The sequence below is a fragment of the Balearica regulorum genome, chromosome 3 (assembly GCF_011004875.1).
Source record: "Balearica regulorum gibbericeps isolate bBalReg1 chromosome 3, bBalReg1.pri, whole genome shotgun sequence".
In the NCBI taxonomy this organism is placed as follows: Eukaryota; Metazoa; Chordata; class Aves; order Gruiformes; family Gruidae; genus Balearica; species Balearica regulorum.
In genome coordinates, this window is record NC_046186.1 from 113,386,985 (window position 1) to 113,406,355 (window position 19,371).

Here is a 19,371-nt window from a genome sequence, read left to right on the forward strand (position 1 = left end):
GGGCCCACGTGTCCTTGTTGTGGCAGGCAGAGAGGTCCCGCTGGACCTGAGGGACGTGCGGATGCTTCTGGGCGGCCTGGGGGACGGCATCTTGTCCAAGGACGTGGTGGTGGCCCTGGAGCGGCAGCTCTATGGTGAAGGCCCCGTCACCTCTGGCGAGGTGGCGCAGCTGCTGCAGGACCACAGGTGCTTCAGGCTGCTGCTGCGCAGCTTTGAGCTGCTGGGGGCGGAGAAGGCTGTGAGTCTGAACATGCTCAGGTGGGTCCAGGGGGATTTGGTGAGGGTCTGGGGCCTCTGGAGGAGGTGTGTGAGTGCTGGTGGTGACGCTGGGGGGGCACAGGACACGTTTGTGGGTCCTGGTGGAGCTGTTCTTCGGCAGGGGCAGGTGTGGCCCAGCACGTATGCAGGTGCCAGTTGGGGTGGCCTGGGGCACAGGGCCATGTGGGGACAGAGCAGCAGGTGCCTGGGTGCTGGTGGGACGTCCAAGGTGCCTGGGGAGCCTTGGCTCCCAGTCCCTGTGGGGTACCGGCCTTCCCGATGGGGCAGGGCAGCAGGGCTGCCTCTGCGTGCCCCGGCCTGAGTGGGCCCTCTCTGTCACTCAGGATCCTGAACAAGTTCCTGGATGCTTACCAGGAGGACGTGCTGCCCTGGCATGAGTGTGTGGAGCCCTGTTTGTCCTCCCTGAGTGCCCACAGCAGCGACCGGGAGGTGAGGATGTCCCGGGACTCGCGGCAGGCAGGGGCGGCTTTGCTAGCTGTGCCGTGCATCGGCCAGGCCTGGTGTTGGTGAAGCGGGGTCCCTGCCTGCAGCAGCCCGGCCTTGTTGTGGCCAACGCGCTGGGAAAGGTGGGGAGCGGCTGTCCTGGCTGTGGCCGTGGCGGCGTCCCGGCGGCTGGCATGCCCAGTGCCGTGCCTGGCCAGGCGCTTGCGGGCGCTGCTGCGGTGTCGGGGCGGAGGGGACGGAGCACTGTGGTACCCTGCTGCTGGGGCCTGGCAGGTTCCCGGCACCAGCCTGGCCGCTCACGTCTGCCTTGCTCAGCAGGTGGTGCAGGAGGTTGTTGGCTTCCTGCACCGGCTGGCCACAGCCAGCAAGGACTGCGCGGTGGTGATGTGCCGCGTGGGTGCTCGCGAGGCTCTGTCCAAAGGCCTGGACAAGCACGGCACGGCCCCGTCACTGGCGCCAGCCCTGCTCGACCTGGTGATCGACTGTGAGAAGTACGCCAGCCTCTACAAGAAGCTGACAACCAGCATCTTGGCTGGCTGCATCCAGGTGGGCCTGGGGAGGCCCGGCTGCGCTGGGGCTCTGGGTCTCGGGGCCGTCCAGCTGTCCCTGGCACCTCGGGGCAGCCTTCTGCTCTCTGCCTGCCGCAGCCGTGCGGCGGGCGAGGGGAGGAGGACCCAGGGCCCCTGGTAAGAGCCTCACCGCATCCCGTAGCTGGTCCTGGGGCAGATTGAGGAGCACCGCCGGAGCCGCCAGCCCATCAGCATCCCCTTCTTTGACGTCTTTCTGCGCAACCTGTGCCGAGGTGAGTGCAGGGAGCGGGAGCTGGAGCCCCGTGCCTGGCATGTGCTGGCCTGGTGGCTGGAGGCTCCGTGTGCTCTCCCCGCAGGCTCCAGCGTGGAGGTGAAGGAGGACAAGTGCTGGGAGAAGGTGCAGGTCTCCTCCAACCCCCACCGGGCCAGCAGGCTCACGGACAGGAACCCAAAGACCTACTGGGAGTCGAACGGCAGCAGCGGCTCGCACTTCATCACTGTCCACATGCAGTGTGGTGTGGTGGTCAGGTGGGGCTGGGCCAGGAGGGCTGGGCGCCTTTGGGGCCAGGAGGACCAGCGGCCGTGCGGGGAGGAGAGGGCTGTGGGGTCTGTGCGAGCCCTGCCCCAGCGGTGCCCGTGCTGGGGATTGCTGGATGGGGGGCAGCAGTGCGTGGGGCTGGCAGGGGCCAGGGCAGGGAGGGAGGGGGGACTGCTGAGCAGCACCGTGTTTGTTGCGCTGCAGGGAGATGAGCATGCTGGTGGCCAGCGAGGATTCCAGCTACATGCCAGCCCGTGTCGTGGTGCTGGGGGGAGACAGCCCTGCCACCATCAGAACTGAGCTCAACGCGGTGAGTCTGGCGCGGGCTGCTCAGGCCATGGGGCCCCACGGGAGCAGCGGGCTGGTCCTTGCTGTGCCCCGTGAAGGTCTGGCCCTGGTGCCGAGGCCCTGGGGGGTGCCTCGCGGGGAGGTAGGGATGGCAGGAGCTGTGCTGGGGGAGCCTCCTCCTGGCTGTAGGCAGCGGGTGCTGGAGACTTGGGTGGCAGGCTGGTGTGCTGGGGCTGTGAGCCAGAAGTGGGGCCCTGGTGGGGAGTGCCTTGTGGGCATGTAGGGGCTGCTGGCGGGGGACAGAGACGACGGCTTTAGTGGGGGGCGGCCAGGGGAGCATGCAGGGCGGCTGGCGCTCGCTGCCTGGTGTGCTGAGGGCTTGCTGTCTGCCTGCAGGTGACCATCCTGCCCTCAGACAGCAGAGTGATCCTGCTGGAGAACATGACCCGCTTCTGGCCTGTCATCCAGATCCGGGTGAAGCGGTGCCAGCAGGTAGGGGAGCAGGGGGCTGGGCCGGGGAGCTGGCAGCGTGGGACGTGAGGGCCGTGCCTGAGGAGCTGAGGGTCGCGCTCTCCCGTAGGGCGGCATTGACACACGCGTGCGCGGCATCGAGGTGCTGGGTCCCAAGCCCACTTTCTGGCCCATCTTCAAGGAGCAGTTGTGCCGGCGGACGTTCCTCTCCTGCACTGCTCGGGCTCATGCCTGGTGCCAGGAGATCTGCCAGGACCGGGGGCAACTGCTGCAGCTCTTTGGCAGGTGAATTGTTTCCTGGCTGTGCCACGGTGTCCCCGGTGTCCCAGGGCTGGGTGGGGGATGCTGGCAGCCCACGAGGGGACTTGCAAGGCCAGGAGAGGAGCAGCCGGGTGTTCCGCCTGAACAGGGAGGGGCCCTTGCTCCTCCCTGGCCACCAGCGGTCCCAGAGGGCAAGGGCCAGCTTGGGGTCCCCCAGGTTTAAGCTGGGCCCGTGGGCAGGGCTAACCCACCAGAGAGGTGCCCCGCAGGGGCTGGCGCGTCCTGACCTGGCAGAGGTGGGTCAGGCGCAGGCAGGATCTCGCGGCCACGGGCACCGCACCGCCCCTGGGTTTGGCCGCGAGGGCCCAGTGTGGGCAGGGCCCGGGGGCAGCGAAGGGCCCTGGCTGCTGGGGGCGAGTGGGGCTGCCGAGCCGTTGTGCCTGGCAAGGAGCAGAGCAGGGAGCGACCGGCACGCTCTGCTTTCCTGGGGGAGTTCCCCCGGCCATCAGCAGGTGCCCGGCAGCACCGTGTGCTGCCCGGTCTCTCTTGCAGGCTGAACCGGGCACTGCAGCACGAGCAGAGCTTTGCCGACCGCTTCCTTCCTGATGACGAGGCGGCCCGGGCCTTGGGCAGGACGTGCTGGGAGGCCCTGGTGAACCCTTTGGTGCAGAGCATCACCAGCCCAGGTACCCTCTGCTCTCCTGGGCCCGGTCCGTGCTATGCCCCAGGCTGAGGCACCCTGCTCTGAGTCTGTCTGGCCTCGCAGACCCCCACGGCGTCAGCCCGCTGGCCTGGCTGCTGAGCGAGTACCTGGAGAGCACGGAGCTGCCCCGCCGTGCCACGAGCCGCAGTGCTGTCTTTGGTTCCCGTGTGCGGCGCCTGACCCAGCTGCTGGTGCACGTGGACCCTGGTGGCCCAGCACCAGAGGAGGCAAGAGCAGCTGGTGAGCAAGGGGCTGCCCTCCCGTGGGGCTGGGAGGGTGGTGGGTCCAGAGTGCCAGGCTGTGGCCGTGGGGATCTGCTGGGGAGGGTCCTGTGGCACTGGAGGCTCCGTAGCTGGGGAAGGCTTGTGACCGTGCCTTCCCGGCATCTCCTCTGCCCTGTGACCCCCAGGGAGAGGGGGAGGCTGCTGGTGGTCAGTGTGCAGAGCCTGCCCACGGAGCCGTGCTGAGCCCGGGGTTTTCCCTTGGCAGGCGGGAAGGAGGGGAAGACCAAGGAGGTGCCGGCCAGGGCTGCGAAGGTGGTGGTGGAGAAGTCGAGCAGCCTGTGGGGCATCTCGCAGTGCTGGCGCCACGTGGTGCAGCAGCAGGTAGAGCTTGGAGGGCCGGCCGTGGGGGCTGGAGAGGGCACGTGGGACCCCACAGTGGGTGGGTGTAGGGTGGAGCGGGGCCCGGCAGTGCCCTGGGAGCGTGGGGCTGTACCTGGTCTCTGCGGGGCCCGGGGGGGTGTGGGGACAGCCCTGCTACCGTTGCCACCCTGGCAGCGCTCAGGTGTCAAGCCGGTGCTGCAGGCTGGGAGAGGGGTACAGTGTTGGGCTACTTATTTCCTGCTGGGCTGCTGCTGTGGTTCTGTCCTGCCCTTGCAGCCCCTGCCCAGGCCTTGGGGCTGCGCTCCCATGTTGCCGCAGGCTCTCTCTCTCGGTAGCCTGTGGCAGCACTGGGGCCTCTAGTTGGCCCCTGGCCGATCCCAGGCAGTGGATGTCGGCAGAGTCAGGCTGGGACTAGATGTTCCTGGAGGCCATCCGTGCTGTGGGGCTCACCCCTCTGATGGCGTGTCCCGCTGTGGGGCTCACCCCTCTGATGGCGTGTCCCGCTGTGGGGCTCACCCCTCTGATGGCGTGTCCCGCTGTGGGGCTCACCCCTCTTGTGGTGCATCCTGCAGGTGCAGAGGTTCCTGGAGGCAGCAGGGCAGGCGCCAGACCTTGTGGAGCGATACTGCGGGCTGTACCAGCGCCTGCGCGGAGCCACGGCGGAGCTCTTTGGGCAGCAAGCCTCTTTTGTGCTGGCCCTGGGCCAGGGCTTTGCGGGGGCTTTGCTGCAGCTCTCCTTCCTTACCACCCTGCATGTGAGTTGTGGGAGCGTGGCACCAGTGCCGGGGCCCTGGCCTCACCGGCTCCGGGCACGGGCTGGGGAGGCTGCCCTGGCCCACGGCCTTGAGGCAAGCTCTGGGTGGGTGGTGTCCTGGCCTCCCACCGAGGCACAAGCCACCGAGCCCTGCCCTGTGGCGGCCCTGGACGGTGCCCAGCTGCGAGCGTGTGGCGCTGTCATGGCGTGGCCCCAGCCCCAGTGCACTCCTGTCTCAGCCTGGTGCCTGGGCACTCTCAGCCCCTGCCCGAGAGCCCCAGGGTTTCCCAGCTGCTCCCCGCAGGGATATTGCCCCAGCCTGGCCCCGTGGCCCCCTCTGCAGCCAGCCCTGTGCCTCTGCAGGTGAGTGAGCAGTTTGCCCGCTACCTTGACGGGCAGATCCAGGAGCTCCATGGGGCTGCGGGCAGTGCGGGGCCGCTGCAGCGGCTGCATCAGATCCTGGAGCCCTTTGTCGTCTTCAGCGGCCTGGAGCTTGCCCACACCTTCGAGCACTTCTACCGGTGAGGGGTGCTGTGTCTCCACGGGACTTAGGGCCTGGTGTGGGGCGGTGCAGTGCGGTGCAGTGTGGTGCGGTGGGGGAGGCGCAGGCAGTGCTGAGGCCGTGGCTGAGCCTGGCCTGTTGTGGCAGCGGTGCTCCCGCTTTGCTTCTCCTGGCTCTGGCATGTGGAGGGAAAGGCTGTGAGGGCCCGTGGGTGCTGCCAGCCTGCAGAGGCACATTCCCTGCTGGCGACAGGGAGGGGAGACAGGTGCTGCTGGGCCCGCGCGCCTTGGAGTGAGGCCGGGGCTGGGGCTGTCTCTGTCTCCTGGCGGGTGGCTGGTGGCCACGGGGCTCGGGCCGGCCCCTGACCTGACGCTGGCGGCCATGGCAGGCACTACCTGGGGGACCGGCTCCTGGCGCAAGGGCCGTCTTGGCTGGAAGGAGCCATCGTGGAGGAGATCGGGCTGTGCTTCCCCAGCCGTTTCCCCCAAGGGATGCTGAGCAACCTGGCTGAGTCGGAGGAGCTGCAGCAGCAGTTTTACCTCTTCCAGCTGCAGGAGCAGGACAAGCGGCTGCTGGAGCTGGATACGGGCCTGGACGAGGTGGGCGTGCTGGTGGAGTGGGGAGGCTGGGGGCCGCCCGTGTTCCTCACGGGGATCCTGGGGCCTGTCCTGAGCCACCCTCGTGTCCACGTGCCCAGGCACTGGGGATGGCCTCAGAGGCGGCTGTGCCGGAGGTGAAGGTGCTGGCGCTGTCCCCGCGCTGCTGGCCCGTTTCCCCGTTCTGCTACATGGATGAACCTGGGAGGTTTTTCTCGGCGTCCCTGAGCTGCCCCCTGCGTGAATTTGCCGACTTCTGCCGGCGGAGTGAGTGTCGTGGCAGTGGGTGCGCGTGGGGTCTGGCAGGGCCCGGGCCCTCCGCAGCAGCTCAGCCACAAGTGGCGGAGCGCTGGGGTGTGCTGGGAGCGCCCAGCCAGGCCGGACCCTGGCCCTTGTGCTGACACGGTCTCTGGCAGGCCAGAGCCAGCTGGTCTGGGAGTGCACGAAGCCTCGGCGGTTGCAGTGGACGTGGCTGGGTCACGCGGAACTGCAGTTTGGAGACTGCGTCCTCCACGTCTCCACACTGCAGATGTACATCCTGCTGTGCTTCAACAGTGCCGAGGTAGGAGCTGGGGCCGTGGTGAGGGCGAGGGAGGCAGCGGATGCTGGAGCGTAGCGGGGCCGTGTCCTCCCTTCCAGTGGGGTCTCCAGTGGTGTTTGGGGCACAAGCCCCCCCCCCCTCCCCCCCCCCGCCACCTTGTGTGGCTGGGCTTGCTACTGGTGGGTCTTGGCTGGCCATTGCCCTCCCATGCCCTCCTGCAGGAGGTGGCTGTGGAGACCCTGCTACAGGCTACAGGGCTCCCTGCTGACCTGGTGCACCACGCACTGACACCGCTGACCCACGGCGAGGGCATCCTGGTGCAGAGCTGCACGCCAGGAGGTGAGCGTGGGCTGGGGCACCCCTGGGGAGGTGCTGCTCTGAGCCCCAAGGGGTGCGTGAGCTCGTAGGGGAAGCGAGTGGGCTGGGGTGAGTCTGTCAGTGCTCAGGGCTCAGGTCTGCGTGTCGAGTTGGGGCCTGAGGCCATGTGTAGGGCTGGGGTGGTTGTGTGGGGCTGGGGCTTGGGGCTGCGTGTGGGTGGGTCATCGTGGGTGATTGGGTCTCGGGTCTGTGTGTGCGGGGCTGGGGATTGTGCATGTGGCTGTTGCCTGGGGCCGTGTGGGAGACAGGCACGGGGCTGACACCTGCGAAGGCAGCAGCGGGAGGCCCGGGGCTGGGTCCAAGAGCCCCACGTGTGTCCTGGGGCTCCTTCAGGGCCCAGCTCCGGGCTTGGCTGACCCTGGGCCGGGTGCTAGCTCCAGGTGTACTGCGGCTGAACCAGGCAGCCCTGGCCCATGCCTCTGGCCGCCGCCTGAGGCTGCTGCCTCGGCAGAGGTACCTGCGGGCGGAGAGGGCTGAGGTCAGCGCCCTGGAAAGGAAGAGGAACATCCTCTGCTGCCTCATCACCCGCATCCTCAAGGTGGAGAAGCAGCTCCATATTGACAACCTGGTGTTTAGGGTAAGGGTATGGAGGGCTTGAGGGGCAGAGGGGCCACCTGGGTGCCGCACCACACTGCAGCGTGGGGCTCCCTTGCTGCTGTAGGTGATTGATGCCTGTCAGAAGGGTGAGTTGGGGCCAGGGCTGCAGTTCCTGAGCTTCTGCTGCCACAGCGTGGATGTGCTGTCCTGTGTCCTGCACCTGCTGAACCAGGGCTATCTCCGGCGCCAGGAGGAGAGACCTCATGTCTTGGAATACATCTCTGCTGAACCCACAACACCTCTTGGGGGCCAGGCACAGATGGTTTTCCAGAGCAGGCCACCAAAGGCATCTCCAGATGAGGACAGCATAGACTGCCTGTATCGGTAGGGATGCATGTCACCAGGTGTGGAGGGATGTGCATCTCCACTCTGTATTGACTTGACACATTTCTCCATGTCAGGTTGAATCCTGGCATAGGCAGGTCAGAGGAGTTTCTCATGGCAATGCTGCAGGTGCCAATGGGGCACACGCTTAGTCCAGAGGAGGCGAAGCTGCTCATGAACCAGACAGTACAGCAGGTCCAGGATACTCTGAGCATCCCGGATGATGTTGCTCGGCACCTCCTCATGCACTGCAGGTGGAATGTGGATTTTCTGATCCAGTGCTATGTGGAGAACCGTGAGACCCTGCTCATCTCCTCGGGGCTGCAAGTGCAGGATGCCCAGCCACCCCCGAGCCCAGGAACCCACTGCCCCGTCTGTGTGAACCAGCTGTGTCCCACTGAGAAGCCACCAACCCTCTGCTGCATGCACTACTGCTGCAAGGTGAAGATCCTGTGGTCTTTGGCTCCTGTAACGTTTTAGGGAATTCCTGCTGCCTAGTTGGTGGCAGTTGGTTGACTTTGTCTGAAACTGTTATCAGGTGATTTTCACAGAGCTCATATATTCTTTTTTCTTAGCTCCCTTGTTTGTGGTGATCCTTCAGCTCCTGATTAGTCTGTTCCCACTTTTGTGCTTTTGAGTACTTATCCACAGTTTGTGGTGGTTTCGTGCACCCTCTTCTGGGTGGAGTGCAGCTCCTGTTCAGCTCTGATCTCTCCTCTTCTGCCTTCACAGCCCTGTTGGAGTGAGTATCTCACGACTCGCATTGAGCAGAACATGGTTGTCAACTGCACCTGTCCCATATCTGAGTGCCGTGCACAGCCAACTACAGCCTTCATTTGTTCCATCGTTTCCTCCGAGGAGATTATAGCCAAGGTGACGTAGGAGAGGTGGTTACTGGGTGTCCAAGCTCTGTTTCGTTTTGATCGACACTAGCAGATAATCTTGCTGCTGCTTTTCCTCTTTGCATTACTAAGACTGGCAGTGTGATAGTTGAGGCAGACCAGATTTCTGCCCAGTGGTGTCTGTTGATCATGGTCAATACCAGCTATTCAGGAGAGCATAACATAACCAAAGGGTATTTCCTCTAAACATGTCTCCAGCAAGCAACATTTAAGGTGCATTCTTAGTTGAGGACCAGGCAAGAGGTGTGGTAGCAGCTCATGACCACTATCCTCTGCTGGCATGCTGGAAGGGCACAATTGTATAATCTAGGACAAATAAACAGAAAACATTTGAGCAATTTCATTTTATCGCTACATCAATAACCCCAACATCCTTTCTCTTCCTTCAGTCTCTCGCTTTGAGCACCTCAGGTCCTTGTGAAGATGACAGAAGTTACCACATCAGACTTAATCTTCACTCTAATTAAGTCTGTGTGGGTGTACAGACATCTCTAAACCAGGCTTCCTGAGCTCTGCTCACCTTCGTCCTCAGTCAGCAGGGGGCAGCAGGAGCTGCTTGTTCTGAGGCAGAAGTTACTTTTTCTCCTTATTTTTTCAGTTTTTAGTTATTACTTAGAGCTGAATGCCCTCCCCACCTAATGGCAGACCTGTGGCTGTCACGTGACAGACTCTTTTTCTTAATTGCTGGACAGAACAAGTATCTCATCTGTTTTCCGCTGCTCTGTTGTTTGACAGGTCTCCACCACCAATTGCTTCTCCAAAGATATTCTCCTCCTCTTTCAGCTCATTACTGTCGTTATGATCCTGTGTGAACAGTCATAAAGAGAAATGAACAGTAGTCATAAAGAGTGCTCTGTCTTATATTTTTCCTTAAGCTTGCAAACTGGCAACCAAAATGGGCAAGGCAACCAAAAAAAGCATTCCCTTTGATGTGGCTTGTTTTCTATAAGAAGTGCTTGGAGAATTAGTGCGTGTATCTGGGCAGATAGTTCTTATTGGCTTTGCAAATCCTGTGGTCACACCTGTCTGAGAGCAAGATTTCAGATCCTGTTGCTATGGCTAATTTACAAAAAATATATTATTGCTGGTCAACATAAACCGCAGCAAATTTTAACAAGTTGCTCTGCTCTCACTAAAATGTTATCTGCTTCCCTTTTTGGTCAGTAAGTGGTATGTCTGGAGCATTAATGCCTCATGTAGAGTCACACATACAGTCATATAATAATTTAGGTTGCAATAATATGTGGATATCTCTGGTCCAACCCAATCTGTGCTCACAATAGTCAGATTATTGTGTTAAGTTTCAATGCTGAAGTTAAAACATACTGTTCCAGGTTCAGTCTTCTCTGCATCTTACATTTAGGTAGCTCTAGGCAATGGTAAGATCCCCATCTGTTGCCTTCTCCCATGGTGAACAAAACCAGCTCTCTCAGTCTCCCCACACACATTCTGTGCTCCAGCCCCTGACTGTCTTGGTGGCCTATGGATGATATTTTCTCTAGTCTATTAATGTTTTTCTTGTACTTGGGAACCCAAACTGTTCCTAGTATCCAATTGTGTCACCAGTGCCAAATAGCTGTGAGAAACCCCTTCCCTTGCCTGCTGGCTGCACTCTTGCTAATATAAGAATATTTGAGTTTAAAATTTTCATGCTTGTATTTCTACAAAACATAAAGCCTGTCATCTTTCTGAAAGAGGTTTTCTCTCAACCTTGTTTCCCTCAAGTTCCTTGAGAGCCTATTCTTCAGAGGTGGTCTTCCATTCTGCCTTCAGGGATTCTTTGCTGGGAATCATGCCATAGGCTCCATACCTGGATTAACTCCAGCGTGTACAAAGGTTTCTCTAAGATCTCTTGGGCATTGTCATGTGGTACTTGACAACTTCTTGATTGTACCTGGCTAGATTTCTTCCCTCTTGCTCCCTCTCCTTTTAAGCTTCCTGAGAGCAGCTCCTTCTCTTACAGTTCCAGTAGGAATCCTAGATCTGCTTCAGCAGTTGTATTTCTGTATCTTCCTCACCAAGAAAACAGGATAGAGCAAAACTTTAGACATCAGACGGTGTGAAATTCAGCCTCTCTGAAGGCTATGATTTGGTGCCTTCTTGAGTCTGCTGACTCAAGTACCCATTTATCTTCCTGGGTATTGGTGTCTGGGCAGAAATCATCACATCGCCTATTAACAGGATGACAACAGACACAGATGTTGACTCTCGGAAAAGAATGAAGTGGCTTTGTTGAGACTTTGCCTCCACCAGGCATTTTGCAATGACACAGGCTGACGTCCTTGCAGCCACTCAGTGTGTACTCTCTAGTTTAGGTTGCCTGAGAGAGAGAGAATGAACAAGAGAGAATAAATGAGAGAGAGGAATGAATGAGAGCCCTGTCTGACCTCTTCACTGCTTGGGGCTTGCACCTTTTCTCTCTAGTGCTTGTTGTGACCTATATTGTCCTTTCTGTGCCTGGTGGCTTTAGAGCAGCTCTCCAGGTATGCAAAAACCTCTGCAGGGGAGCTGTGAAGACTACAGAATTTCTTCTGAACTTCCTCTATCTTTGTGCTTGTTTGCACAGTCCTTACACTACAGTAACCGAGCATAGAAAACTAAGGCACTATGTACAGTATAGTTGCATCCCTGGGTCCCTACCTCAACGGTCCCTTATTGATAACAATTTGCCTTGTCCTCTGCAGTAATGCCTAGAGGCTGTGGGCAAAGCAAGCCTCCTTCTCCTTTGCACATCATGTAACTAGGCAAAAGTCTGCTGAGGAATTCAAAATCAGAAAAAGTTAAAATGAGCACCTGATAGCTTTGTATGGTGAGATGATTGGCTTGGTGGTTGAGGGGAGATATCGTTTATCTCAGCTTTAGTAAGGCTTTCTATACCATGATCCATAACATCCTCATAGGAAAAACATTGATGAAGTACAAGCTGGATGAGTGGACAGTGAGATGGCCTGCTGAGCTCAAAGGGTTATGATCAATGGCAGAAAGCTCAGCTGGAGGCCAATCACTAGTGATGTAATCCAGAGGTTGATACTAAGTTTAACATTGTTTAACATCTTCACTGATGATCTGGATGATGGGACCAAGTGCACCCTCAGCAAATTTATGGATGATAAACAGCTGGGAGGACTGGTTGATGGTTGTGCTGCCATTCAGAGGGACCTCAACAGACTAGAGAACTTAGCAAATGAGAATTAGGAAGAGCATTGACAGCAGGCTAGGGAGGGTGATCCTTCCCCTCTACCGAGTGCTGGTGAGACCTCACCTGGAGTACTATGTCCATTTCTGGACTCACCAGTACAAGAAAGACATGGACATACTGGAGACAATCTAGCAAAAGGCCACAAAGATGGTTTAGGTTTTGGTACATCTCTAGGAGAAGCTGAGAGAGCTGGGTTTGTTTATGGTGGAGAAGGGAAGGCTTAGGTGTGGATCTTAACAACATGTGTAGATACACAAATGGGATTAAGGAGCCAGATTCTTCTTGGTGATATCCAGTGAAAGGGTAAGAGGCAGTGGACACTAATTTAAATACAGGGAATTCCATTTAAACATAAGAAAACTTTTTTTTTTTTTTTTTAACAGTAAGGGTAATGGGACTTTGGAACAGGTTGGGCAGAGAGGTTTGCAGTCTCTATCCTTGGGCACGCTCAAAATCCAACTGGACATGGTCCTGAGCAACCCTGCTTTGAGCTGGAGGGGTTAGACTAGTTTTTATCTCCAGAAGTGCCTTCCAACCTCAGCTATTCTGTGGTTATATGAAACAGCCACCAGATGTGACATGAGGGGTGGGGAATTTTCACAAAGGGAATGAGAGAGTAAACTAGCTTAGTGCTGGTTTGTTGTGAACAGTTGTTCAGTCAGATGTAGAGCCCACAGGCACCAGACCCCAATTGTAAGGCCTAACCATGCAGCTTCTCTGCCTTAAATCTCCTTCCTGGCTTCTTGTTACAGTATGAAAAAGCCCTCCTCAGAGGCTATGTTGAGTGTTGCTCCAACCTGACATGGTGCACCAACCCTCAGGGCTGTGATCAGATCCTCCTTAAGGATGGACTTGGTTATGGGGCAGCTTGTTCCAAGTGTTCCTGGATATCCTGCTTCAACTGCAACTTCCCAGAGGTGAGGCTGAACTGAATCATGGGCAATACTGTCTTGGGTTTGGCACACACCATTCTGCTTTTGTGTGGTTGACTGGCTCTCTCTTTCAGGCCCATTATCCTGCCAGCTGCAGCCACATGTCTCAGTGGGTGGATGACGATGGGTATTATGAGGGAATGACAAGTGAAGCCCAAAGCAAACATCTGGCTAAGCTAATTTCGAAGCACTGCCCAAGCTGCCAGGCTCAGATAGAGAAAAATGAAGGGTGCCTGCAGTAAGTATCCATTTTTGTTTGCTACTGGAGACAGAAGAGGGCAAAGACATACAATTAGGTCCATTAGGGGGTTTTTGGGTGTTTTTTTTTTTTTTTTTCTGTGGAGTAAGAGTTACAGCAGGTCTGTTTTATTGTTTTAGAGGAGGAGTGATTGCTTTTAATTCCTAGGAAAAGAAAAATGTTCCCCAACATTCAGAGTTAAATCCATTGATAGCTCTGTAGTAGAACCAAAACTCATTTTGCAGTACCTTTTTATAGTGCACACTTGTCTGCTCTCAGAATCCGCTATAGACATAACAGAGGTACAGGTTAGGGGTGTGGATATCTCGGCACCATTTTTTCTTTCATGCTCACCTATTCACTTCAAGTAATTTTTCTTTTAACTGCTTCTTTTGAATTGGCTTGAATCTCTGGCAACTTTTTGTATGATAGGGAAGTTACCTCCAGCTTTGAAGCCAGGGCTTAGGAGTCACCATTTGTTTCTTTCTTGCGCTGGCCCAGCTGTGATTTGTCCCCACATGCTGTGTGTGGCCCTAGGGCTGTGCAGTGCCTTTCTGCACTCTGCAGCACTGTATTTCTGAGGGAAGAGGTGAGGTGCTCATGTGGATCTTGCTTCAAACGATGGAACGTTTAGTTCACTCTTCAAGTACTTGCTAAGTTAGTACTGTGAGACTGTGCTGCAGTTTGCCCAGCTATTTTTGGAGACACAATGACTGATTTTAAGCATCATCTCCTTCCAGAAGAGACTTTAAAAAAATACATGCAGGGAATGGGAACGTAAGGGAGCACTGAGAGGAACTGTCTGCAAGTGGCTGTTAGGACTGAATCATTCCTGTTGTTCTTCTCCTACCATGCAGTATGACATGTGCAAAGTGTAATCATGGTTTCTGTTGGCGTTGCCTCAAGCCCTGGAGGCCGACTCATAAGGATTATTACAACTGCTCCGCTCTGGTGAGTGGTTTGCTATATCCCAGTGGTTCATGCTTGTGTTCAGATGCACCTGGCCTCTCAGAGAGAGGATGAGGATCTCCACTCATGCCCTTTACTCTGGAATGTGTGCATTTGCCAGTAATTTTGATAGTATTGTCAAAGTCTCTATGTGTGGTAACCATTTCCAGGCAACGCTGGTACTTGAGGGAAATTACTACAGGTTACTTCTGCCTTTCCTTTCAGGTGAGTAAAGCAGCTTGGCAGGAGAAGCGTTTTCAGGATTACAATGAGAGATGCACCTTTCATCATCACGCAAGGGTAAGGCCTCCTCCTTCCTCTGCAGATGCTGACTCTGTTGCCTTAGCACTGGTTAGCAGGACGGTTTCAGTTGTGTCTCAAGGTATTTCACCTGAAGCTGAGAAGCAGGCTGGATCCAGGTGGGGATGCCTGGTCATTTCACCCTTGCTCTGACATAACGGGTAGCTCTTGGCCTGCTTTCTTCTACTGAGTCCGTTGTGGAAACTGAACACCTAAGTCGTGGTGTTCACGTGCTCAAACTGATGCAGTACTTGGAAGCAATGCCAGCTGAATGCTGAACTCCATCTACAGCTGAGGTACTGTAAAAGGAAGTAATGGCACAGTAGAGATGTCATAGTTGAATGCAGTAAATGCTCTCCTGTTGCCTGCATCGTCTGGGATGGCACTTCAGGATGCTTAGCAATTATCTATGTGGAAGGTGCTATTTTTTCAATCTTGTGGAGCTTGACATTGACTTTTATTTTTTCCCGTCCTGTGGTTATTGCAGGAATTTGCCATGAGTCTGAGGAACAGGGTTTCTTCCATCAATGAGATGCCAAAAATTAGGACTTTGACCTTTGTTCTTGATGCCTGCAAAGTGCTAGAACAGGCACGGAAGGTAAGGCTGGATAACAGGCTTGCTGAGGTTTAGGCCTAATTCTGTTGGTGTGTTTTATGTCTTTCTTAAAGTGAGGAGATGCCCAACCTTGCTCCACTCCAAACAAGAGGAAACAGAAAAAGCTTGAGGGGAGGAATAACATCAGGACAGGGAGGAGCTCATGTCTGCCTTTCCCTGCTCTCGTTCTGAGTTGGGCTCTGTCTGCAGTGTTCCTCACAGTCGGTCATAGCATTTGGAGCTTAACTCAAGTTGACACCATGGAATCAGCACAAGGATCTATATTTAGGGTTTTCATATACAGGGTTTGGTCCATTCCAATTTGAAATGCCCCAGTGGTAGTACCTACCTTTTGAAAGCTCTCCTGATGCTGTGTTACAGTTAGGAAGTTGCTCTTGATGCTCATGTTATGATTTTCCTTTCGTAACTTCATTTCATGAGCTATAGGTGTTTTGAGAGCACTGAGTTACATACTGCATGCCCCGATAGCCACATTATGAATGATTTGCTCTGCAGCCACTGGATGTGTGCAGTATGCCTGTGACAGCATAGGCCTGCAATGTCTTCTGTCCCCTGAAACATAGGAAGGAGGTGGGAATTGCCTTTGCAATATAGACCCAGTTTGTGCAGGCAGACTTGATTTTGAGAGAGGCATATGGAACAAGGGTGCCTGACCACGTTTTGTCTTTTCAGTGTGGTAGCCCCTGTGTTTGCCAGGATACATATGTTGCTTGCTGCTGCTGGCTTTTCCGGCCCATTTCTTTAAATGGAAACAGTGATTGCGTTTCCTGCTGGGTGTCTGGATGGCTTTAGGGGTCATTCATTCGTAATAGGAGGTCATAGGAATTTGTCACTTATTGAATTGCCTTTGTTGTGGGCTTTTGGTGCTCTATAGCACCATGCCTTACTTCCCTTTGAGCTTGGTTCTCTCAGTTCATTGCCACTTGAGTTCAACCTGGGTTGCCCAGCAATGTCTAGATTCTTTGTGCTGGTTGTTTTGACTCTCTGTTGGTCAGTCACACTTGTTAGCGCATTTACAGTCTGTGTTCTTGTGATGGTTTGCAGGTGGGAACAATCAGTTATTTCAGACTTCAGTACAAAATAATTACACATTGATTTCCAATCCTATGAGTAGCTCTAGGTAGCCTGGCTCTGCTGTCACTTGGCATAATGGTTCACTGGGCTATAGCCACAGACCAGAAGTACTGCCAGGCTTCTCTCAGCCACTGATGCGTAATGAAGTCTGGAAGGGTTTGATGCTACTCTCTTCTTGCCCACTCTGAAGCTGAAGGAGGATGCTTACAGCATGACCTGTACTGCTCCAGGTGCTGGCCTACTCCTGTGTGTACAGCTACTATAACCAGGACACTGAGAGCATGGATATTGTGGAACAGCAGACTGAGAGCCTAGAGATGCACACTAATGCTCTGCAGATCCTTCTGGGTAAGTCCCACAGCCTCTCCAAAGTAGAGACTAGCATTGCCAGGTGTCTGGTTCAAAGGGTGGCAGCTCTGTAATGGGGAAATAGCATACACACCAGCACCCAGCTGGTCTCTCTCACTTCTCCCAGCCCCTTTTTGCTTCCTTGATGTCATTTCTGGGAAGTCCACTGGAGCAGTTTGTCTGCCAGTGGAGATTGATGCAGTAAGGAGCAACATGTTCCCTTCTGAAAGTGGACTGTATGTGCAGGAGACCTAAGTAACTGTGACTGGCTTCATAATCAGAGCCAAGGGACTTGGTCTCTTCTTAAGAGTGTGGGAAGCAGTGTGACTTTGTTGGCCTTGAATTGCAGAGGAAACCCTGCTGCAGTACCAGGACCTGGCCTCTTCTCTTCAGCTCCTGAAAGCAGAGCATTTCAGTGCTGGTTTGGAATTGGTACACCAGATCAAGGAGCGTCTCTTTGCAATTCTCTGGCACTCCACACAGGTGAAGTCCACATGCCCTTTAGTGGCTTGTCTTGCTCTGATGTAGTTTGATCTTGGGCAAAGCTAGAAGGGGGCTTTGGTCAGCTGAGGGGACAGACTCTCAGTGCTGTGTGTATGTAGGGAAGGGGTTTGCAGCACAAAATACACCCCGGTTCACATATTGTCTCTCTCTTCTGGCTGTTCTTACATGCTAACAGGATTTCCATGTTGGGCTCTGGACTTTGGCAGATCCTGGTCAGAGAAAGGTGAAACTCTCAAATGTGCCTACTTCAGCCCCTGCCTGTACAGGGTGAGTTTCCTTAGCAGAGTAACAAGGAAGGGTGGGTGACTGCAGACCCTGACTCCGGTGACCGGAGTTTTCTTCCATGTTCTCTGACTTACAAAAAAGAATTAATAACAGATACTGATTACTCGCATCCTGTGTTGTGGTTTGAGATAACAATTAAGTGACATAGTGGTGTAGGGAGACCAGCAAAATCTCTGCTTGGTATGCAGCTATGGTCAAGAAAACTCCCATCACTGGCAGACCGAGTTACGGAAGTTGCTCTCCCTGGACTCTCTTGAGTTTCTATGGAGGGTCACATTCTTTCTTCAGAGGTGTATCGGAGATCTAGGAGGTGTCTAGATGAGAGAAGCAAGAATAGGAACATACATGGGGCAAGATGGGAGGGCCTGACATTTATTTGAAGAAGGGAATGGAGAAGAGGTGACACAGCTGTAAAATAGCATGTTGAGATGTGAAGTGGATGGTTTGTTGTTTTCCTGTCCTAGAGTACTGAGCTGGCAGGTGCAAAGTATGATTGGAAGGTGATGAGTTCGAAACAAAGTCCACTCCTGTATGACATGCTGTTTAAACCAAGGAACACAACTGGCATCTGTCACCAATCCCCTCTGACAGCTGCTGTGTTTCCAGGAGCTGAACAGGGTGTTGAATGTTGCAAGAAAGAATGACAACTGAGTCAAGGGACACTGTATCAGAGCAGGGTTTCTTGTCTCCTTGGAATGAGGCTGAGACACCAGAGCTGGTGGCAGACTGCAGCTTGTTGACCCAGTCACAGGTGGCTCGCTGACAAGCCCTGTGCTGCAAGCATGGATAAGGCCATTTAATCACCTTCTCCTAGGTGTACCTGCATGGCTGCTGTGTCCCTGGGGCATGGCTTGCATGGGGATGCTGAGGTGATGGTAGTAGGGAGGGTGGAGGTGGTGTGGGGCTGGGTTGTGATGCTGCTCATAGCCAGGGCTCTGCTCTGATGCTCTCCTCCTCAATAGGCCAAAATGTTCCATCCTGTGTGACTCCCCCAACACAGATGAAGTTGGCAAAGAGGTTGAAGATGAGGAGTATGAACCACAGTGGCAGGAAGACTATGATGATGATGACGATGACCTTGATGAAGACAATTTTCTGTTCGATGATGAGTCTGATAACCTTGATTGTGACTCCTACTTTGACGATGATGATGCCTATGACTAGAAGTGGACTGTCACACGGCCTGCTAGCCTGGACCTCTGCCTTTGCTGTCTCGGCCAGTTTGTATTAGTGTCTTTCCTCAAAGACAGTGAGGAGCTATCAGGCAGAACAGAGAGACCCCATCTGCGGGCTACTTGCTCAGTGACTCTCCTTTAATACGCAGAAACATTGCTCTGGACAGATGGGCTGTGTTACTGTGGTCACCTCTCTCAGAAAGACATCTCCTTGCCTTTCTCCCTTGTCTCCATTTCTGCCTATAGGTATCTAACTGAGTTGCAAAGTCACGGTCCAGCTGCAAAGTGAGAACTGCTTGCCACCTGTTAACGGACTGTTCAGTGTCCTTGGGCATGCTCTCCCCAAGGACGCGGCAGAGGGGAGTGCGGCATGTGTCCTGGCATGGCACTCTCTAAACCACCCAGTGTCTAGAAATACTATAAAGCAACGTGTTTACACTCAAGTCAAAGCCTCCCACCTGGAGCTGGTGGGATTCCCTCCAGAGCCACAGATGGATGTGGTTCAGTGCATTCCTTTAGTTGAGGAGGACAGCTCTTTTGCTGTTTGTTGGAGGAGTTGTCTTCTCTACTATGAAGCAGGATGGGCTGCTACAAGTGGCACAAGTTTGCAGGACTGTTTTTAAGTGTATAAATGTATGCACGCACACACACACATATAATATATATATGTATATGCAGAGGTCATTCAGATAATACTCTATCTTTGCAAAAAAAGAAAACCCTGAGGAACAAGGGTTGAAAAAAGTTCTGTTTAAAAAAGAAAGTTTTCTTCTAGCACAAGCCTCCTTGTTGTCTATGGGGAACATGGTTGTGAAGGGAGAGCAGGACATTCTCGAGTGAGGAGGATGTGACCTGGATGGGCTCATCCCAGGAATTATTTATGAAAATGGTGCGGGTTTGGGATCATCAGCTGAGCCCTGCAGTCTGCCCTGCAAAGTGGCTCTTCCTTCCTGGGCAGTTCAGGTAACAGTAAGAGGTATGGGGAGGGATGGGAAAGAGGGCAGGGGACCAGACTGCACAGAGTGATGGGGCTGTTGTT

General features: G+C 54.9%; 1 protein-coding gene across 6 annotated transcripts in view; it reads left to right on the top strand.

Moving 5' to 3' along the window:
* Positions 1-19,106, top strand: part of CUL9 (cullin 9) — a 40,263-nt gene extending 21,157 nt beyond the window's left edge. For 3 of the 6 annotated variants that reach the window (XM_075749564.1, XM_075749563.1, XM_075749568.1), the window contains exons 13-42: positions 27-258; positions 603-708; positions 1,039-1,269; positions 1,435-1,525; positions 1,610-1,781; positions 1,996-2,101; positions 2,476-2,571; positions 2,660-2,835; positions 3,364-3,497; positions 3,578-3,754; positions 4,004-4,119; positions 4,692-4,874; positions 5,237-5,394; positions 5,764-5,974; positions 6,073-6,238; positions 6,388-6,533; positions 6,734-6,851; positions 7,265-7,467; positions 7,552-7,811; positions 7,889-8,252; positions 8,544-8,684; positions 12,665-12,829; positions 12,919-13,082; positions 13,940-14,033; positions 14,256-14,330; positions 14,818-14,928; positions 16,251-16,368; positions 16,718-16,851; positions 17,048-17,139; positions 18,120-19,106. In XM_075749564.1, coding sequence (XP_075605679.1) covers positions 27-258; positions 603-708; positions 1,039-1,269; positions 1,435-1,525; positions 1,610-1,781; positions 1,996-2,101; positions 2,476-2,571; positions 2,660-2,835; positions 3,364-3,497; positions 3,578-3,754; positions 4,004-4,119; positions 4,692-4,874; positions 5,237-5,394; positions 5,764-5,974; positions 6,073-6,238; positions 6,388-6,533; positions 6,734-6,851; positions 7,265-7,467; positions 7,552-7,811; positions 7,889-8,252; positions 8,544-8,684; positions 12,665-12,829; positions 12,919-13,082; positions 13,940-14,033; positions 14,256-14,330; positions 14,818-14,928; positions 16,251-16,368; positions 16,718-16,851; positions 17,048-17,139; positions 18,120-18,321 — 4,742 coding nt within the window. In that variant the 3' untranslated portion in view covers positions 18,322-19,106. Of the gene's footprint in view, positions 1-26; positions 259-602; positions 709-1,038; positions 1,270-1,434; positions 1,526-1,609; positions 1,782-1,995; positions 2,102-2,475; positions 2,572-2,659; positions 2,836-3,363; positions 3,498-3,577; positions 3,755-4,003; positions 4,120-4,691; positions 4,875-5,236; positions 5,395-5,763; positions 5,975-6,072; positions 6,239-6,387; positions 6,534-6,733; positions 6,852-7,264; positions 7,468-7,551; positions 7,812-7,888; positions 8,253-8,543; positions 8,685-12,664; positions 12,830-12,918; positions 13,083-13,939; positions 14,034-14,255; positions 14,331-14,817; positions 14,929-16,210; positions 16,369-16,717; positions 16,852-17,047; positions 17,140-18,119 lie in introns of those variants that run through there. The other 3 variants (XM_075749566.1, XM_075749567.1, XR_012834763.1) reach the window with 3 other exon arrangements.
* The last annotated feature ends 265 nt before the right edge of the window (positions 19,107-19,371 follow it).